The 20,693-nt window shown below is 39.4% G+C and overlaps 1 protein-coding gene across 1 annotated transcript; it reads right to left on the reverse strand.

Annotated features, from left to right (window-relative positions):
- Nucleotides 1-188: 188 nt before the first annotated feature.
- si:ch73-267c23.10 (serine incorporator 1) lies at nt 189-19,562 on the reverse strand. Its single transcript, XM_031277264.2, has 10 exons — nt 19,214-19,562; nt 12,077-12,238; nt 9,712-9,905; nt 6,976-7,055; nt 6,747-6,884; nt 6,346-6,515; nt 4,681-4,771; nt 3,929-4,130; nt 2,824-3,051; nt 189-1,809 (listed from the first exon to the last, which is right to left on the reverse strand). Exons 1-10 carry the CDS (start codon nt 19,250-19,252, stop codon nt 1,674-1,676), a joined length of 1,440 nt encoding a protein of 479 aa, XP_031133124.1. The 5' UTR covers nt 19,253-19,562; the 3' UTR covers nt 189-1,673.
- Nucleotides 19,563-20,693: the final 1,131 nt, after the last annotated feature.

Consider the following 20,693-nt stretch of genomic DNA (forward strand, 5'->3'; position numbering starts at 1 on the left):
ACAATGATTACATTTCATTGTTGGACATATGGTTATTGGAGCCTTAAGTACTTTTATCATGTCTGTCTATTGTCTGTTCTTTGTAAAATGTGTGCCAAGATCGATGCCTCGTGTACTGCAAACCAAATCTACCCTACTATAAATGAAGTAAACTGAACCTGAACAATGATACTCTGATAAACACGATGCAAGACAGACCAGCTCATTTATTCATGTTAAGAGTTTTGCACATTGTACCTCTGTAGTGAACATTGAGCCATAGCAAACATAAATCAGTGTGTAGAGAAATTGCAGAAGCACTGAGAACTCACACATATCACAGTAACTAGAACTACAGTCCATCACTTTGGCTTACAAGGCATTTGGTAATTTTGTGTCATATGAATCAGGTTTCATTCTTAAACATATGTAACCATTCAATTACCATTCACTGACATGTCTTACAAAACACAACTTATTTTTTGGATTAAAAAAAGATGACATTCTATACAAGTAAAGTCATAATCATCTTTAAAGCCCTTCTGTAATACTTTGTATTTGGAGTCATACAATGATGCACAGAAAATAATAAAACCATAACCCACAGCAGCTTTAAACTAATCTTCTGATTGTATCTGCGTGTTTAGTACCGTTGTGTTACTGTGTGGATTTATATTAACCTGAAATGATCACATCTCAAAGACACCTTCACATTGAATATCTTGGACCATACATATTTGGCAGAAACTTGACTTTGAGTCATATTGCAGGAATGTTTACTAATCATAGTTTACTACATTCATGTACTTCATATTACTCTTAATATATTCAATATATTCACATATCAGAAACATTTGAGACATATAAGGCATTGGAAGGCATAGCAGCAAACTATGAGTTTACTACTGTGTGCAGTTCACAAACCAGCCCTCATTATTAATACTGTAATACATTCATATTTTCAAGCAGTGTAAACAATGTTAGTATTTGATGAAATATGACTATTTGTTGTTCTTACAGCAGAAATTATTTTAGATTAAGAGCACGTAATATCAAAATGTGACACTGGTTTTATTGTGGACTAGGGCTGCACGATATATAGTTTTTTTATCGTCATCACAACTGCCGCAATAAACGCATCACGAAAGGCTGTGACATATCGTGATAGACACTCAGAGATTTTTTTTTATGCCTTTTACGTTTAATTCAATGTTCAATTTGTTTAATAAAAGAATGATGGAAATGATTTCCTTTCATTTGTTTAAAACTCAGCATGCAATTTTTTGTATTTTAGCAGAATACTGAAAGCAGCAGAAAAGCATAATGGAGTGCACTTTAATATCTGTATCATTATCGCGATTTCAACAACGTTATCGCATATTTTCCTCATATCATGCAGCCCTATTGTGGACATAAATTTGCACAAACAAATGGATTGTTTTTCTTCAAGTGTGTTTTTGTGCTTCAGTGGAACATGTGTAATTGTCCTCGCATCTATGAAATCACTGCAGTTAATACCTGAAGCAGCTGTTATGGCATCTCTGAATCCGACCAATTGTTAACTTTATTAAATAATGAAACTGCGCTCCAGTTAAAAGTATAAATTGCGAAAGTAAAATGTAGGCAATATGGTCAGAGTTTCTGTAAAGAAAGGTCTGTAGAGGACCGAGTGAAGCCAGAGACGGAGTTGCTGATCAGCTGAAGTCTCGGTTGGTGAGGATCATGGGGGCCACCAGAGTCCAGGTGTACAGGGCCAAACACACCCAGCTGGAGCTAATCTTCACCCACACTGCTGGCCACTTGCTAGTTATGGTGTAGTCTGCATCAGGGCTGTTAAGAAGAGAACACAACAAAAGGTCCTTCAACATTCTTTGTGTTGGCATTTAAAACTTGTGGTGGATTTATGAGGACTATGGTTAACTGCTCCTCAGATCTCTGTAGGGTAAATCCAGACAGCTAGCTAGACTATCTGTCCAATCTGAGTTTTCTGTTGCATGACTAAAACAACTTTTGAACGTACAGAATTAGTTCCTTCCCGAGGCTATTTTGCAGCGACACCGTGGCTCTGTCTGGCGCTTAGTGACGATTGTTATTGGTTTAAAGAAATGCCAATAAACCAGAGCCATTTTTCTCCCATCCCAGAATGCTGTGTGGACTAGCCAGACCTGCCTCCGCAGTGCTGTGAGGGTAGGTCTGGCACTCCAAATTTCCAAACAACAGAGCCACGTGTTGAAATTGACCGGAATTCTCCTTTAACTTTGCCACTAACTTTCTCATTTTACAGCTAAACACTAAAATGTGTTTCTGAAAACATTTGAGGCAAGAAATAGGCAATACAGTAACAGAATCTTGCCTCATATTTGGTCAGCGCTGCCTAGTTAGAGACTCCTCGGCTCTGATTGGTTGTTAATCTTAATCTGGCAGAAATTTGCGAATGCCATTAGGAGCACCAGTAGGAGGCAGAGGAACATGCTTTTTTTTTTTTTTTTTTTACAGATTATCTGTTATCATGTGCTACTGTCAGGATATAATAAATGTTTCAGCAAATCTGAATTTTTAACAAAAATTCTGGAATTTTTCAAATATTTTGATAATTGTGACCATTCTGACTATGACATGCCCGCCTCAGTTCGTGCCTTACGTGTTAGCGTTGCAATCGAGTCACAGAGGTTAACATGTTTGATTTGTGTCTTGTGTTATTTTATATATTTTCTTAAAGGAGACCTATTATGATTTTCGAGACGGTCATTATTGCGAACTAAAACTCCAACAGGGTGATACATGGTTCAACTCTCAATAATGACCGGCATTCTCTACATTATCCTGCATATTACACAGCCTGACCTGTACCAGTTGGTGAGGGTCATCATAATGTAGAGTGAGGCCAGGAAGAGCATGAAGTGGAAGAAGGAGTAGCTGTATTGGACCATGTCCCGCTCATTGTCCTCCACCCGCCTAGGTCCTGTGGACTCTTCTGATAGGTCCAGGCTGCTGCCGCCCTCCGCCAGGATCGCCGAGTCTTTGGACGCCATGGTCAGCTTGTTCACCTGGCTAGTGCTGGACGAACGAATGCTGAGGGCACAACACTGATAAATGGATACTGCATCTCCATTTAGAAATACGAAATACAATCTGTTTTACAATGGCCCTGAAATGCAAGCCACAACATCACATGAAAAGGCACCTACATTACTCATACTGATAGGTATTTAGTTACCAGAATCTTTCTAATAACCTGAATATGTGTGGCTGATAAAATAATTTCGTCTCGTAGTCGTTCTGGAACTTTTAATATCATATGATCGTCCTCAAATGGGCTTTGACATGGAACATTAGATTTTAGTTTAAACGTGTTTTTCTGAGCACTTACACTCCTGTTCACTTTGTTGACTTAAAAGTTAAAGCTTCAGTGCGTAACTTTTTGATATTAATAAACGTCTGTTACATTCAAGCCATTGCCAAATGAGTTGCTACAAAGCTAATTAAGACTATCAGCTCCACACAACTCTGTCTGTATTTCTCAGTATGGCTATGTTCAGAAGATTGTGTCATCTGGCGAATTCGCGCGCAGAAACTCAAGTGAAGATAATTACCTCTTCTGAAGAGTCCATTATGTTTTTTTAATCCTCCGTGTCCTCCTTGGTTACTAGCAACTGTGTGGAGCAGGGGTGGGGCCGCGTGCGCGATCACATAAGGCTGTCATTACTTTGAATTCCCCATGGGGGCGACACTAACTACTACGCACTATAGCTTTAAGTTTCCAAAAATGATTCTTGGCCTTGAAAACAGCAGCTGGCAGATAAAGACTAAATAGACCTTGAGATGAAACTAAACTTTGAAACTTGAAGATTAGAAATGCACCGATTTGACCATGAGTGTCTGTCACATCATTTTAATTGTTTTTAATTTCCTTTAGTCCTTAGTTTCATATCTCAGCCAGTGATCCTACCTTGAGTAGAGGATGCACAGGACAAATATAGCGAGCCCCACGATGCTCTGGGCGTCCCACCACTGCAGGTACGGGGCTGTCAAGACAGGTTCCTCTGGGCCGATGATCACCACAGCTGTCTGGTTCTCCACCTCCAGAGGGGCCAGTGTGGGGGCTGCGATCTGCTGAAAGATACTCAGCAGGCTGGGGTTACATTCTTCGTCTGAGGGGAGGAGAAAAAAAACAAGCACAATGTTTGAATTTACTGCTCAGTGTATAAGTAGAAATGGTGACAGAGATTGATTCTGATAAAAAATACGAGACCTCATTTGCAGACATGTTCCTGGCTTTCAATTGCCTTAAATAAGCTACGTTCTTGGGAAAAAAAGACATGGAAGCACAAGACATGCAATCCATGAAAGTAGCTTGATAATGATACTTAAACCTTTTCAGATCAATAGTAATGCTTTGTTCATGGATACTTGTACACATTATGTGGAGGAATCAATTAACTACAGCAGTACAACACACAGCATGCATTTTGAACAGAACAACCAAAACCGTAACTAACAAAAGCAAATGTCTCATGATCACATGACATAAAAAGGATGTCATTTCTTTAAAATGACTGCAACAATGCTAAACAACAACAATAACAAAGACTGAAACATTGTCATGTTTCTTGTTTGGAGCTGAATGGCTGTTACTTCTGTTAATTCATAAGTGCGTCATTGTTTACAGAAATATTTCCGCCAACCAGCAAACATTCTCACCAGGCTCATTGCTCATGGCAGACCAGGTCAAGTACATGGTGTACAGGGTGATGACGGAGGACTGAAGAAGACCTGAACGTGTCTGAGACTCCTGGAGAAAAACGCAAAGATAAAATAGTCAGAAATCTAAATTTAAAACATGAAATACTCCATGAATACTGAGAAAACTCCATTCACTAATCAGGTTCTCTGTGATGCTGATTCCAAGGAATTGTGGGATCATCTGTCAAGTCACAAATTTGCCTCAAAGGACTTTACAATCAGTACAACAACCAATACCCTTGATCCTACGCTGGGGCTGAAAACAGCCCTGCAGAACAGGGGGCTGCGTTGGTGTGGCCATGTTGTTTCAGATATCTGTGAGACAATGAACAGTACGTAGCTCGGGGCGCCTTTCCATAGGCAGCACCCTCACTCTGACATCTCTCCATTAGTGCATGTATAGGTACTGAGCATGTGTGTGTAATTCAGGCCTGTGTGTAACAACAACAGAAAAACATTGCAAACTTGTGGGATTAATAAAGTATAGAATAATTATTATTATTACAATTGAGATGAAGACCCTTAAGAAAAAGCTTTTTACACAGCCAGCATGTTGCAAAACAATAATGTCATGAATATATGGGTATATTATAATAATTAAATGAAACAATTAACAATATTAACAAATAATAATATACTAAAGTAAACAACTTGGTACTAAAAATGAAATCAACAAAGTGACATGTGAGCTTCCTCCCGTATTTGTGATGCAACATCGTGATCTGATTATAAATCTTCTAATTTGTGGTATCGTTCAGCTTTCTTTTATACTCAACCCATTTTCCACCTTATCTCAATCTACATGTGTTTTGTGTGCAAAAATTTTAATGTGTAAAGTAACTAGTAACTAAAGCTCTCAGATGAATGTAGTGGAGTAAAAAGTACAATATTTCTTTAAGTAGAAAGTGGCATTAAAAGAAAAGACAAGTACAAGTACCTCAACATTTGTACTTAAGTACAGTACTTGAGTAACGATATGAGGAAAATATGCGATATGCGATAACGTTGTTGAAATCGTGATAATGTTATATTACTTGCGATAAATAAACAGATATTAAAGTGCTACTTTCAGTATTCTGCTAAAATAATTTACAAAAAATTGCATGTTTGAGTTTAAAAGAAATGAAAGGAAATAATTTCCATCATCCTTTTATTAAATAAATTGACATTGAATTAAACGTAAAAGGCATCACTAAAAAAAAATTACATTTTAAAGTGCAATTTTTTACGGATATTTTCTTTCAAATAACACTAAAAATCTCTGCGTGTCTTTCGCGATATGTCGCAGCCAACTTAGTTACATTCCACCACTGGTCATGAACAATGTGATTGTCTGCTCTAAAGTAATGTTAACATAAGCAATGGTTAACAAGCACATCACCTACTGTAACCTAACTGTGACTGACCTGATGAGTCTATATCAGCTACTTTCAAGGCCAAGGGCATTTCATGATAGAATATGTTGTAGGCTTACAGCTTATGTTAAAAAAGCCACTGTGTGGTGTTTCTCTACTGTTAGGGAGCTGGTCCTGAAAGCTACTCCATCAGAGGTTGGGATTACTTTGAAATTCAAAGCACTTTAAGGCACATTTTTGCCTGACTGAATGGTTGAAACTGAAGTACCTGTACTTTATGCAGCACAGAGACAACAGAGGCCACGATGCAGAACAACATGTTGAAGCTGATGAAGAACTTGTTGATAGAGCATCCATCAGGCTTGGTGTAGAAGAGGAAGCACAGCACGACAGCAATAAATGACAGGATGTAGTTGAGGATAGTGACCATCAGCAAAGCTAAAAAAATAAAAAAAAATTTTTACACATTCATAAAGAAGTATATAGGAAATCTATACATGTTGTGTTCAGTTCCTGCGCCCACAGATTTGAAATGTTTTTCCCCCCAGCTGTGAGCAGTGTTTTATTGTGTATTGCATTGTGGAAGTGTGAGTCCAGCAACACCCCATTCTGTATGTTGTGATGTTTTTGCATTCAGCGTGTAATCGTGCCACAGCTTGAGACACTGACCTGCATACCAGCCCCTGGAGTTGCCGGTCTCCATCTTGTCCACCCAGGACTCGTTCCAGGAGTGGGCAAAGTCCACCAGCAGCACCAGCTGGATCAGAATGAAACAGAAAGCTCCGCCAGAGCCCACGACAAACCAAGCTGCAACAACAGACACACAGTTAATTCAATTACTCATATCAGATATTATTCTGTGTATATTAGATGTTATGATCTGATATTAAGTTCTTACTGTAGGTAAATGGCCCATCTGGAATGTAAAAGGCACCGACTGTAACTGCCACCAAGGCAGCAAACTTGAAAAACCAAAATCTGAAAACAAATTGTTAATGGCTGATTATTCAGTAGAATGTACATAAACATACATACATTACATTTAAGAGTTGCATCAAGAGCATATGTATCCGGTGAGCCTCGAAGTCAAACAATGTCCAAAGCATGTGAACAAACAATTTGATCTGCTCAGTGATCAGCAAAGGAAGGATGTGGTAACTGTGTCCTAGACTGTCATACAGGGATTCTTGTTGTTTTTCGGGCAACTGGCTGATTGAATTAAGCATGTGATCTGTTTTACCCCGCCCCTCAAAGAATCGGAATAAAGAATCGTTAAGAATCATAATCCATAAGCAGAATCGGAATCGTTAAAAACTTAAACGCAACATACACTTGTTGTTAATATGATTGATCCATAAATGTGTTTAACATTACAACAGTTGGCCTTTATTGTGAGAATTATTCAAGATGTCGGTGAGGGAATGATGACATGTTTTCTACTGATATTAAGATTGTTATTTTCACTTTGAATTGGAAAACATTATTTAAAAAGTTTGGCAGTTTAAGGAAACCTCACACTGTATGTAAGCTCTGCATGTATAACCAACACACCAATATTCTACATGAGAAACTGCTCCTATAATGTGTTACAGCTGGAACACACCGCATGCGTAAGCGCCAATCTGTCCGGCCACACCGGGCACGTAGCATCTGCGTAGGCCTGCGCGCTGCAGCGATAGTTTCCTCCTGTATTTCTTGCGCAATACGCGAGCGTGTGTGTCAAGCCAGGCAGGTAATCACATTAGGGCTGCAACTAACGATTATTGTCATAGTCAATTAATCTGTTGACTATTTTCTCGATTATTCAATTAGTTATTTGGTCTACAAAATGTCAGAAAATGGTTAAAAATGTGATCAGTGTTTCCCAAAGCCCAAGATGACGTCCTCAAATGTCTTGTTTTGTCCACAACTCAAAGATATTCAGTTTACTGTCACAGAGGAGAGAAAAAACTAGAATTTCACATTTAAGAAGCTGGAATCAAAGAATTTTTACTTTTGTCTTAAAAAATTACTCAAACCGACTAATCGATTATCAAAATAGTTGCCGATTAATTTAAGATTTGACAACTAATCGATTAATTGACAGAGAGTCACAGCTCTATTGAGCCATCTATTCCTATAGCTCTGAGTAGCGACGACTTCATGAGCTTCTTTAATGATAAAATTAAAACGATTAGAGATAAAATTCATCACCTTTTGCCCTCAACTTCCAACGGTTCACCTTTAAACACAGGACTACTATAAAGAACGACAAGACCTGACATATACTTAGACTGCTTTTTTCCTATAGACCTTCAACAATTAATGGTAAAAGTCTCTTCAGCTAAGCCATCTACCTGTCTCTTAGACCCCATCCCAATGTTACCCGTGGTTAACACTTCATTACTAGATATGATCAACATGTCTTTATTAACAGGTTACGTACCGCAGTCATTTAAAGTAGCTGTGATAAAACCTCTTCTGAAAAAACCCACCCTCGATCCTGAAGTCTTAGCCAACTATAGACCTATATCTAACCTTCCCTTTCTCTCCAAAATCCTTGAGAAGGTATGTGATTTTCTACATAGCAATAGTTTGTTTGAGGACTTTCAGTCAGGATTTAGAAAGCACCATAGCACAGAGACGGCACTGGTGAAAATTACTAACGACCTTCTAACTGCTGCTGACAAAGGTCTTGTCTCCATACTTGTCTTATTAGATGTTAGTGCTGCATTCGACACTATTGACCATACCATCCTGTTACAGAGATTGGAATATTTAGTTGGCATTAAAGGAATCGCACTAAGCTGGTTTAAGTTCTATTTCTCTGATTGAAAAATAGGATGAATCAAAAATTTAATCAATAGATGAGTAATGTGATCTGTTATGAAAACCAGAAAGGAAGAAAGGTGTGTACAGGACAAAGGCCACCTGCTGATCGACACGTTGTATAACACCTCTGACCGAGTGTAGCGGAGAGGACAGAGAAAGCCAAAGTTCTTTTTTTACAAAACGTAGTAATGCAGATGTAGCCTCGATCAACAGCCAACATGCCAAAATGCATTTGATGTCGGCCTGCTCTGTTTCAGCACCTTCCGCATCTCTAGTGTGAATTTTGAAGTTGGCAGCTTTTAAAAAGAAGCAGGCTTAACCCCCAGATAAATGAAGGTTAGAAAGACAAACCTCTACTGTGATGTAGGGCTGGGTACCGAATTCAACATTTTTAAGGCACCGACCTTATGGCCTCTACAGTATCGAGTATCGAAAAATGCTTAGTCATTCAATACCCAATTTCAATACCTAAGGAGTAAAGCAGCGTCAGCGAGCCAATAAGCATACAGCATGCTTCTACAAAGATCTAATAATGTTTGTGATTGGTTGTCTAACGTTACACGTTGCAGAGACAGGCAGGAAAACCTCTACGCACAGAGATGGGGCTCATGTAGTAGGAGATGAAAAATAAATACAGTAAAAGGATTTGCGCCGTAATGTGTAATTTATTTTTATTTTATTAAATTGGTATTGAAAATGTATCGTTAAAGAACCGGTATCGAAGTCACAGTATCGGTATCGGTACCGAAAACGTTTGATCGATACCCAGCCCTACTGCGATGTGTTGGGAATAAAAAGCATGTGTTGTTATTGCAGTGCTTACCCATTGTGGATGGCAGCACGGGGGTCTCTGCTGTTCTTGATGTTAATCATAAGAATGGCAAAGCCCAGGAACCACATACTCATGCCAAAGCAGATGCGGTACACTGCTTTGTAGCCCACAAACATTTCACAGTTGACATCAGCTTGCAGACCAGGGATAGAGGAGCCAGCCCCGTCTTCACAGAAACCTGGAATCTACAGCAAATCATAAGAAGTCACATTTTAACAAAATGGTCAAATGAGCAGGAGCTTCACTCTATATGATGTTGAGTAGCGCGGGCCAATTGAACAAATATTCAAAACAACAATATTGTGAACCTCTTAACTGACTTTAATCAAGTCTATAATCAGAATTTCTGCAGGTTTCACCAAGTCAAATCCGAGACTTTTTAAGACCATTATGTATGTAATTTAAGACCTATATCACAACATCAACTAAGCCCTAAATTAGTAAGTATTGCTAAACTTGCACTTCCCCATAGCTGAAGAATAAAATCTGTTTTATGTCTGTGGTACAATACCAAAGAGACTCGCGCCAATAACATGAAAGCTAATTGGCTGCAATATAAGTTGCATGTTGGTCTCATTTGTAGTCGTAATACAGCAAAATTATATTTGAACTAGCGAAACAAAGAACTACAACACCACGGAGTAAATTAAAAAAGGGCAATAGAGGTAGAGTGGCATGGACGTAGGAAAATTAAGACCTGTTTAAAATTATTTAAGACCTAGAACACAATACTTGAGCGAACTGAAGAGTTTTTAAGGCCTAAAATTTTGATTTTGAAATATTATACTTTGTAAGACTTTTTAAGACTCCGCGGAAACCCTGATCATGCACCTGACATTATAACACTAAAACACATCTTACCAGTCAGCGTGTGCCTGAGTTTGTCCAATCGTTATTTCACGTCGCAAAATAATTAACTATGTGTGCTAAATCTAACTAACACAGAAAAATTGTTGGAGAGTTTGCAAATTCGGGCACAAGTGCAGATGCTGGGACAGAAAAAAGTTGCCAGTGGCGGGCCCACTTTGGCTTCAGTAAACATGATACAGACCAGAACAAAGCTTAATGGAAATACTGTCCGAAAATGGCTGCAGTGATTCAAGCCTCAATTTTTTCTTAATCTTCTGGGTTTTGGACGAAGCAAGACATCTGAAGACGTCACCATGGGCTCTGCAATTTGGGATGATCTTTTTCACTATTTTCTGGTATTTTATTGACCAAATAATTAATAGTTTGCCCTTTCCTCCTGCCTCCTCCTCTGGCTCTCTCTCGGGGGGGCCGAGAGAGAGCCAGAGGAGCAGCAGCAGCAGCAGCGAGTGGTAGCCAGGCTTGGTACTCGCACCATCCACATCAAACTCTTCAACTTTCTGGATACGGATGCGTTCCTGCTCCCCTTACGCAGATTTAGTGCCGGAAAAGATCTAACGAAGAAGATATTGTCAGATTGTGGCATTAACTTCCGTGGGGCAAAGTGGCGACTTGAAGAAGCCTTTGAGGCTCTGGAGCCACAACTGATATCACAGTTTGCAGATTACCAGATCATCTTCAAGTTCAAAGGGAGGTCTGCTCGATAAAGAATGCCCTTAAGGTGGCAGTCGAAAGCCAGGAAGACCTACTTTGCTGGTCCTAGTGGAGTTAGAAGGGGTTTTAAACTCAAAATCGATTGGCAACGCCTCAATATTTCATTTCATTCATTTATTTATAAGAGCAACACACTTTAATCAACAGTTCTGTAAATGTGCCTGTGTTAGCCAACGTAATTTTTAACTGTAGTCCTTTGACAAGATGTTTTGAGACCAGAGCAACAGGAAGCGGCAATATATTAGTAGCGATTCAAATTTACAGACAGAACACAACAAGATGCCATAAAGACAGCAACAGCAACAAAATAAGCTTTCCCAAGAAGCCATGCAGAGCAACGGGAAGCAGCAAGACATTAGTAGATTTACACATCAACACTATCCACATTCAGTACATGTAGTCATGCAAGCAACACAACACAGCCAAGCAACACTGATTCTAGCCATTTTTATTGAAACATGTAAACATGCAGAGCAGCAATAAATAATGAGACAAAAAATAAAATCCAACAATCATGGAGATCTTGATAGACAGATGTTGCCGATCCCGACTCCATTACTCATGCAGCTTTAACTCAAGCAGTTTACACCTGGTTAGTGCTAAGTGCTCTCTAATAGTAGACAAATTATCCAGCTACTTATACAGGGTTAAAACCCAACACACACACACACACATTACTTCCTATTCTGTGTTTGACACAGAAATAGAACGTTACTGTGTATAGAAATGTCCATTTTATGCATACATTTACTTCATTCCCATGGTCCACTCGTACCCTTTTTAGCTGCTGATCCACACCAGGCGAAAGCATGATGCAGGCGACGATGGTCCCCATCAGCAAGATGAAGGCGTAGATGATCCTGGTCACCGTGGAGTTCCTGGTGCCCGGGCAGCAGCTGCACATCAGACAGGTTGCACTGCTGCACAGGCACGGCACCTGGGGACAGGCACAATACACGTGAGGCATTTCAGCATCTACCTCAATAAGGAACATCTAAAAACATGTAACATGTTGCCTATTATGCAAAAACCTAAAACTAAATGTGCAGAATGAGGATGCATCCATACAGGTGACATACAATAATGATATAATTAAGTGATCTTCAACTGCTTTCATCTTTTACTCTTCAAAAAACAACTGAACTGCTATCACCACTTACACATCAAATTACATTTTTTCACTAAAACACTGGTGTAGTCTAATGTATTTTAGCGGGTATACTGTACTATATAAACATATGGACCAGAATGGACATATCACAGTGGGGCGTCTGGGTGTCCTCCCCAAGGGAAATTTTGAGCGGCCAAGACTTCATTTCCTGCATTCTGATACACTTTAATGCACCAATTTACGGTGGAAATACCTTTATTTAGCCTATGCAAAGGAAAACACAGACAACAATTCAAAATATATCAAAAATATTATGGAAAGTATGTTGTTACATGTCATTGCGCATTTTCAAGTGGGTATATGGAAATCCTGGAGCTTTCTTAGTGGGTAAACTGCGTATACCTGCGTATTACGTAGACTAAACCGCCGCCCTTTAACCTCTTTCAGGGTAGGTCTTCACATTTGAACAAAAAACGTCTTAAGCTCGTCTAACTTCCACTGCTCATACCCAATTTACTCCAACTTCTTTCACTTCAGCCGACGCTTCAACTGACATCGTCTCCCACTTTATACACTTGAACTGTTACAATTAATAATTTTTTGCAGGACATCCACCTTAATGGGCACTTCAAGCTCAATTCTTCACCTACACGAAACTGAAATCAGCTCCTGCTAATTCAACCACTGTTTGAATTAAATAATGTTTCATCTGCAAAATTTGAGCAGTGAGCATGTGTACATTTTCAAATGTAGCCGTTTCTAGTTGTAAAGTCAGTTTTGGTGGGGTCCTTATTTTACAAGAAACCAATATGGGCTTTTTTACACTTCCTGTGAGACAATGTAAGGAGAGGTGAGAGTTATAGGAGCATATCATGTCGTTCTTTTAATTAGCAGGGGGTGGAGGCTAGTGGCTTTTCTCTGCATCTAAGTATGGTAAATCAGATGAACATGAGAGAAAAGAAACTGTTAAACCATCATCTGAAAGTCATCTGCCGAGGCAGTATCAGCTGACTTTTGGTCTGTGTCTGAACTAAAGGCTTGAATGAGTCTGCTATTTAGTCTTTCTCCGAGTCAGCTCTTGAACTAATTTACCAGCAGTACATGGTTAGTGTGCAGAGCTTGACCATGGAAAACAAAAGAATCTTTCATTAACAGGGCAAACAGGTCAATATCTTGTTGGGAAAAGAACAGTTAAGACTTCCCATGCATGTCAACTGTAGGAGTCATGGCTACAGTACAAAATGATGATCAGACTGGGGGATAGGTAGGAGGACATGCACTCTCTGTATTTATGGAAAAGATGATCTCCTGTCAGTTTTCTGTTATACTGGCATTAAATAGGCTACTCAATTACTGAATACTGACAGCCTGCCTGTAAATCTTTATTAGAGTGTGAATTGACAAATACAGAATGCATTCACTTGAAGAAAAAAAGGTTGTTTTATCCCTTCCGTTTTATCTAAAAAGATATATTTCTCTGTTTGTTCATCTCACTTCAATTTTATTGCTGCAAAATGGGATTGTCAAGCAGACAAACTGACCAACACATATATAATAAAAGATCGATACTTGGCGTCTGTGTATCGATACAGTATTGCCACGAAAAATATCGCGATACTATGCTGTATCGATTTTTTTCCCCCACCCCTAATATAGACTAGTAATAAGGTATAGCTTTTTATTTTGGGCTTTCCGCCTGAACAACCACAAAGTCCTGAGGTGCCTGCGCAAAGTCAACACACTGATAACAATGCAATCTATAGTACTTAAAGACATTAGTATCTCCCAATGCCTCAAACCCAAACCAAAATAAAACCGGATTAAACTAAACAGGTGGGACTGTTTGCTTCCAGACATCAAACACGGCCCGCCACGGTAAAGTTTCTGCTGCCACGGTATCAGAAATGGACAGACGCACAACTGGGTTTCCAGCTGGGTATTCCTCCGACACGCTATATCAGTGTTTCTCAACGGGGGCGGTACCGCCCCCCCCCAGGGGGCGTTCAGAAGATGACAGGGAAGCGCTGGAAGCAATATTTTGGAAAGGGGGGCATTGAGGTGCCCTTGGGGGGCGTTTGTTCGAAAGCTACTTTAAACCAAAGATTCACAGTAACAATACATGTTTACACTTTAAACTACTTGCAAAAAACAGTAAGTCTGCAACATTAAAACCTGCCAGTTTACAGCACTGCAACTGGACGAGACGGTGTATCATAACTCTTCTCTTCTGTGCTTCTGTCAGCTTTGTTTGGCACAGCTCTGCGCTGCCTTCATGGAAACGGGATGTCAAAGCATCATCTTAAATGAGCTCTGTCCGCATGAAGGTCGTTCAGATAAAAAAAAAAAAAAGCAATCGCCGCAGGTTGGTGCGACGTCCTGTTGTGTTCTTTAACCCCCCAATGTAGCACTAGTAGACTTTATATTTCACAGTAACAGTTTTTTGTCAGATTGTTTATAGAACACAACGTTTCCTACTGCACCTGAAGGCAGCTTCATTTCACTGAGAAAGAGAGAAAAAAAAGAGACGAACGAGCGACATCGACTGTGCTTTGTTGTTTGGCAAACATTTAGCTGTTTCACAAACTTCCAAGCAGTTCAGGGCTTGTGTTTGGTGTTTTAAAACTTTCTTGTGGAAGCGATAGAGACAGTGATGTAACTGTTTACTGTACGGGACTCTCACACCTCCACAAAACGCAGCGCGATGTGGGGTTGCGTTTCTCCAAACGTTTTTTTCTGCTATTTACTCGCAAGACAGGCGGCAGCAAACCCATACTCTTCTAAGCATCAACAAAGGGCTCTCACTAACTTTCAAAGGTTGTAAATTTATTTCCATTTGGAAGTAACCGTCAATTTCCACTGGATGCGTAACGGCTGCGGATCCGCTCCGGAACGTCGGCGGAGTCATTAGGTTTCCATTAAAGTCAATGTGTGTATTTCCACTGACTGCGGAACGGCTGCGTTCCGACTGCGTCCCAGCTCCGGCGGTCCGCAGCCCTTTGGAGCAGATACGCAGAGCTTCTATTTTTGCCAGACGCCGGAGAGCTCCGCAGCAATTCAGCACACGGCAGATAGTGCAGGACAGGAAGTCGAGCACAGAAACAAAACAAAAATCATATTTCCCTGCACTACACCTTGAAAACACAGCACAGAGTTGTTTCCCCTCTACTCCTCTGGATGGAAACAAACTGTTGTTGGTTTTGTGGTTCTATTCTACGTGAATTCGCGAGATATTGTGGGTCCTTGTGACTACAGCTGTCAGTCATTGCCGCAGCCGTGCCGCAACAAATCCGGACCTAGTGGGTATTGACGGACGGCGGAGCACGCAGCCGTTCCGCAGCGGAGCCGGTCAGCCGGACGTTCCGCATCCAGTGGAAATCCGGAGTTAATCCTTATGCTTTTACCCCTTGATAAGTGCCATCTTGTTTTCCGTTGGAACAATTCGATTATAGATTTAGATTTGAATGAAAAATAGATTTGAATGTTAAATTGCTAGCTGTTTCTGATTGGCTACTGTTAGTGTTTGTAATACCTAATTCAAGTTTGAATGTTACATATCTAGTTGTTCTGATTGGCTGCTGTTATTTAAATTGAATGTCAAATGTTTGCATTTTTTAAACACCTGTAAATATAATTTCTATTCACATGGCTTTTTTGATACCTGGGAAACTAATAAATATGTTGTTGTCAATGATATGATTTTTTGATTATTTTTGATAACAATAGTAACAACAATAATAGGCCTAATATTATGGCGTAATCATTAATATTCGGAGCAATTAGCCTACATCTTATTTGATGGGGGGCGGTTAGGGACCTGGATAATGGATAGGGGGGCACTGGCACAAAAAAGGTTGAGAACCACTGCGCTATATTAACGTTACTGTTTTAAAACCGTTTTCCAGGTTAGTGGGGATGCATACCACCCAAAACCAACATGAAAAACGTAGCTAGTAATGGTCACTCAGCGTTTTGTTTTGTTGTTAAAGTGTGTGTAAAATGAGTGGTGACGTTAAATCACCCTACGGTACCGTCTATTTGCTGGATGGTTTCAAGGTAACAGTCGGTAGCTAACATTAGCAGATAAGCCCATACTTTTTGACGTTCAACCAACAAAAAATTGTAATGTGACACAAAGAATCTGCTGGGATGTAAGAGCATGTCCACAATGGGTGACGTTAGTGATATGAGGACGGATAAGGTTATGTAGGCTACATAACTGATAGACTGGGAAGAAAAAGAGACTGAGAGAAACTCTAGGTTTATTGAAGAAAACCAACTCCCGACCAGGTTAGGTTCACAGGCTTAGCCTCCCTTTCTGAAACAGAAAACCCAGAGTTTCCCTCATCTCAGGGTTAACAAACTCAGAGTTTTCACTAAACCTGCTTTCTGAAACGGGCCTCTGCAAAGGCCTCCAATGTCTACAGGAAGCAGTCTACTTAACGTCCGTGATAAACTAAGGTGCCATGGCAACGCCCTGCAAATGTATCTGTATAATCAGTCAAACCCATTTACATGTACAGGAATCCATGAGGGGTTGTGACACCTGTGAACTTTTTTGGAAAGATACACAAATACCTAAATTCAACCTAGACAGATGTGGACTGGACCAATCACACAATGTTCAATGTGTCTCATTTCCACTATCAAAAGATGGTGTTGTAAAGACAAAATATAATGAAGCATAATTCTGTAACTGCATGCTTCACTTCTCAACAGATTTAGTCAGAAAGTAATTTTGGTAGATTATTGTGAAACAGGTCAGACAGTTTAAAGGATCAGGCTTCATTCATGTATTTTTCCATATTTTTCTAATTGTAAACAAATCCAATGAAAAAGACCAAAAACCAACAATGTGTTAGTCCATTGCTCAGTACTTTCTGACCCTGTCTGTGGCTCTCAGCACCAAGCCAATTGGTTTTAGAACAACACACATAAAGTTTCATTAAAAAAGGCTAATCTAATTTCCTTCAACAGCTGGCCAAAACATAACTCAAACAGGAGGAAATGGTGCATTTGTTTGGGACTATTTTAAGCAACAGACTAAAATACTTGACTTGATAGACTTGAAATAAACTACAGTGGCTGTGTTCATAGTTGTAGCACTTAACAACAACAACAACAACAACAACAACAACAACAGCAACAACAACAAGGCAGTTCTAAGTGCTTTACACGAGATATACATGGGCATGAAGATATACAAGACACAGAAACAATATAAGCTCACTGACCCTGCTCAAACAGCATGTGCCTTCATTTACAATAAACCAGTATCTACAGTGCTTTAGATGTCTCTCTCTCTCTCTCTCTCTCTCTCTCTCTCTCTCTCTCTCTCTCTCTCTCTCTCTCTCTCTCTCTCTCTCTCTCTTACACCAAATACTGAGTGAGGGAGGACTGGAAGACTGTCAACAAGTTAATACTTCTGCCAACCAGACAAGGTCAGCTTAGTCCAAACCCCAGGCGAGGCCATGTGTGCCAGATAACACACAGCAGCACATGACCAACCAGGCACGCTCCCTCCTGACCTACACCAAAATAAATCTGCATGGGAAATTTGTTTATGAGAGTACAATATACATGGTCTTCATTTAGCATGAGCTTTCTAGGGCTGCTCCCTCTTAGTCGATTAGTCGACTAATCGGTCGTTTTGGTCTTAGTCAACTAAGATTTCTTTAGTCGATTAGTCATGTTTTATGCTTTTTTCATGCTGAATGACTTATTTCCAAGAAACGTATGAGCACATCTCTGGTAAACACAAGAATTAAAGTGGTGCTTTTGCATGACTCTTTGCAGAGAAACTCATATTTACAGCTCTGTCGATTAAATCAACTAATCGATTAGTCGATACGATTGAATGAGTGTTAGTCAACTAAGAATTTCTTTAATCGAGCACAGCCCTAGAGCTTTCACAGTCCTCTACTGAAAAGAACAAGCATTTGTATTTTTCATTTATTTATCAAGTAAAAATCCCAAATATGTTTTGGTCACAGCTTAAGCAAATGTGAGGATTTGTTTCTTTTCTTGATTTTGATACGCCATAAATCCAATACATGGAATATTTGATTATTGGACGACTTGTGATGTTATGTCCTTCTTTTTTACATTGTTGTATTAATCATGGCGCTGTTAAACTTACGTAAATGCATGCTGTTATCTTCGTCTGCAAACATACTGTATATGTTGATCATATTTATGAATGTGGCGCTTGTTGTGGTTGTACAACAAGGCAAAGCACAGTTAATCCAGTTAATCACGTGTAAGCAGATAATCAAGTGTGTTATGTTTAACCCTTTGCTGTGGGCTTCGAATTCGTCTACTGTAACTCACGTTAGAAAACGTTACAATAGACGCTTTAAAAAAAAACTTTAGCAGGTGTTACTAGTATTACTTTTCATTTGGCTTTATGGAAATATAAACGCACTTTAAGTATGTGCTTGATGTCACACAGCCTACATTTCGAGAGGATATGGCATGCTGATTGTGTCTCTTATCCTTATAACATTTATGTATTATGACATATGCATATTCTTTAATAAAATTCCAACCATTACGAGCGCAATTAAAATGGCAGATATTTGAATACAGTTCGGCTTTCTGTTCGTACTGTTTTTTCAGCAAACCGTCGCGATATTTGAGAGAGTGGAGTTTGGCGTAAGTTACAGGAGAGCGGCATAAGCTAACGTTACTGTATTACTACCTACTACCTGTTGCTTATTACTGCATGACGCCATCTTACATTTCCCGTTAATATAAAACCGTGTGGTTTATAACATAATTCATATTGACAATGTCATAACTTACCCAGCTTGCGAAGGAAAAGGCCCCCAGAACAGCCCCCATGTCTTCACAGTTTCAGTCCGTGAATCCGTGTTCTTCCTCCCTTTACTTCTGCTCTGTCCCTCCAGGCTGGAGATTTAAACACAAACCCGGGTACGAAAGGCAACTGCTGGGGGGGGGCAGGAAAAAACATAGACTTTTAGAACCATAGACAGTATAGTTAGAACAGCTCAGTGTGCAATGCGAATCCTGAAGAAGTGCTCAATGTGGTTGGCTTGTGTGGTTGTCTACAGCAGAGACGGTTCAGAAGCAGAAGCTACAGTTATGATTTCTTTCCGCTCAGTGCGTCTAATGCTGGGTTACGTCACGACGTTGACCTGTTGTGAACGGTGCACCAACCCGACCAGTGCACCATGTAGTATGACCTTTTACAGTCTATGGGTATGACTTAATAATCAATATAAAGCTTTATAATGAAAACAATATTTTCAATTATTAATCATAATAGGCTATTCAACATTAAGATTAAAAAGTGCATGTACATACATAGTAATAAGGCTGAATTATTTTAATTATTAATAAATGTCAATCGATTATATTTTTGATTACCGGTAATTCTTTAGTCTGTATAATGTCTGTATAATGTCAGGAAATAGAAAAAATAAATCACAAATTCACAGAGCTTTGTTTTGTCCATCCTATAGTCCCAAATCTAAAATTTTACAATATTATATAAGAAAAGCAAAACATCCTTACGTTACATGACTGTGCTGAGCTAGAACCAGAGAATTTACTCAATAAATGAATATTTAAATTTAATATTCTATCAATCACCTAATCAATTTTATCAACCAATTGTTTTTTTCTCCAAAACTAGCCTATTATTCAAATAAAACTACAATAACATAAATAATACAGTACTGTACAGGGAGACAAACATGAACAAAAAGGGGTGTATGAAATGTACATTAAATAGGTTGTAATGCCTTGTAGATCAATCAATTATTTCAGCTCCATACTTTATGTAGGATATGATGTAAATCTGTTTTTTTAATTGATTCCTATTTTTACGGGTTGTTTATGATTCTTGTTTGCATATGTAAAGCTTGACTTCAAAGTAGCCCATATGTGTAACATTCAGTAATTTGCATTAACAAAACATCTTCAGACTCCGGTCATTACATTTACAGACTCTGTGGCAGAGACCGGCATCCATGCCTTCATCACCTCCTGTCTGGATTATTGCAGTGGAGTCTCTGGTGTGCCAGCAAAGCCCTGGAAAGGCTACAGTGTGTGCAGAACTCACCAGGGTTTCGCACCCACATCAAGCCCTGGCAGCACATCACCCCCACCCTCATCCACCTTCACTGGCTCCCAGTGAAGTCCTGTATGTTATACAAAATCCTACTCACTTACCGATCCCTCTGTGCCCTCTCCCCTTATTATTATTATTATTATTATTATTATTATTATTATTATTATTATTATTATTATTATTATTATT

This window comes from Sander lucioperca, chromosome 6 (assembly GCF_008315115.2).
Source record: "Sander lucioperca isolate FBNREF2018 chromosome 6, SLUC_FBN_1.2, whole genome shotgun sequence".
In the NCBI taxonomy this organism is placed as follows: Eukaryota; Metazoa; Chordata; class Actinopteri; order Perciformes; family Percidae; genus Sander; species Sander lucioperca.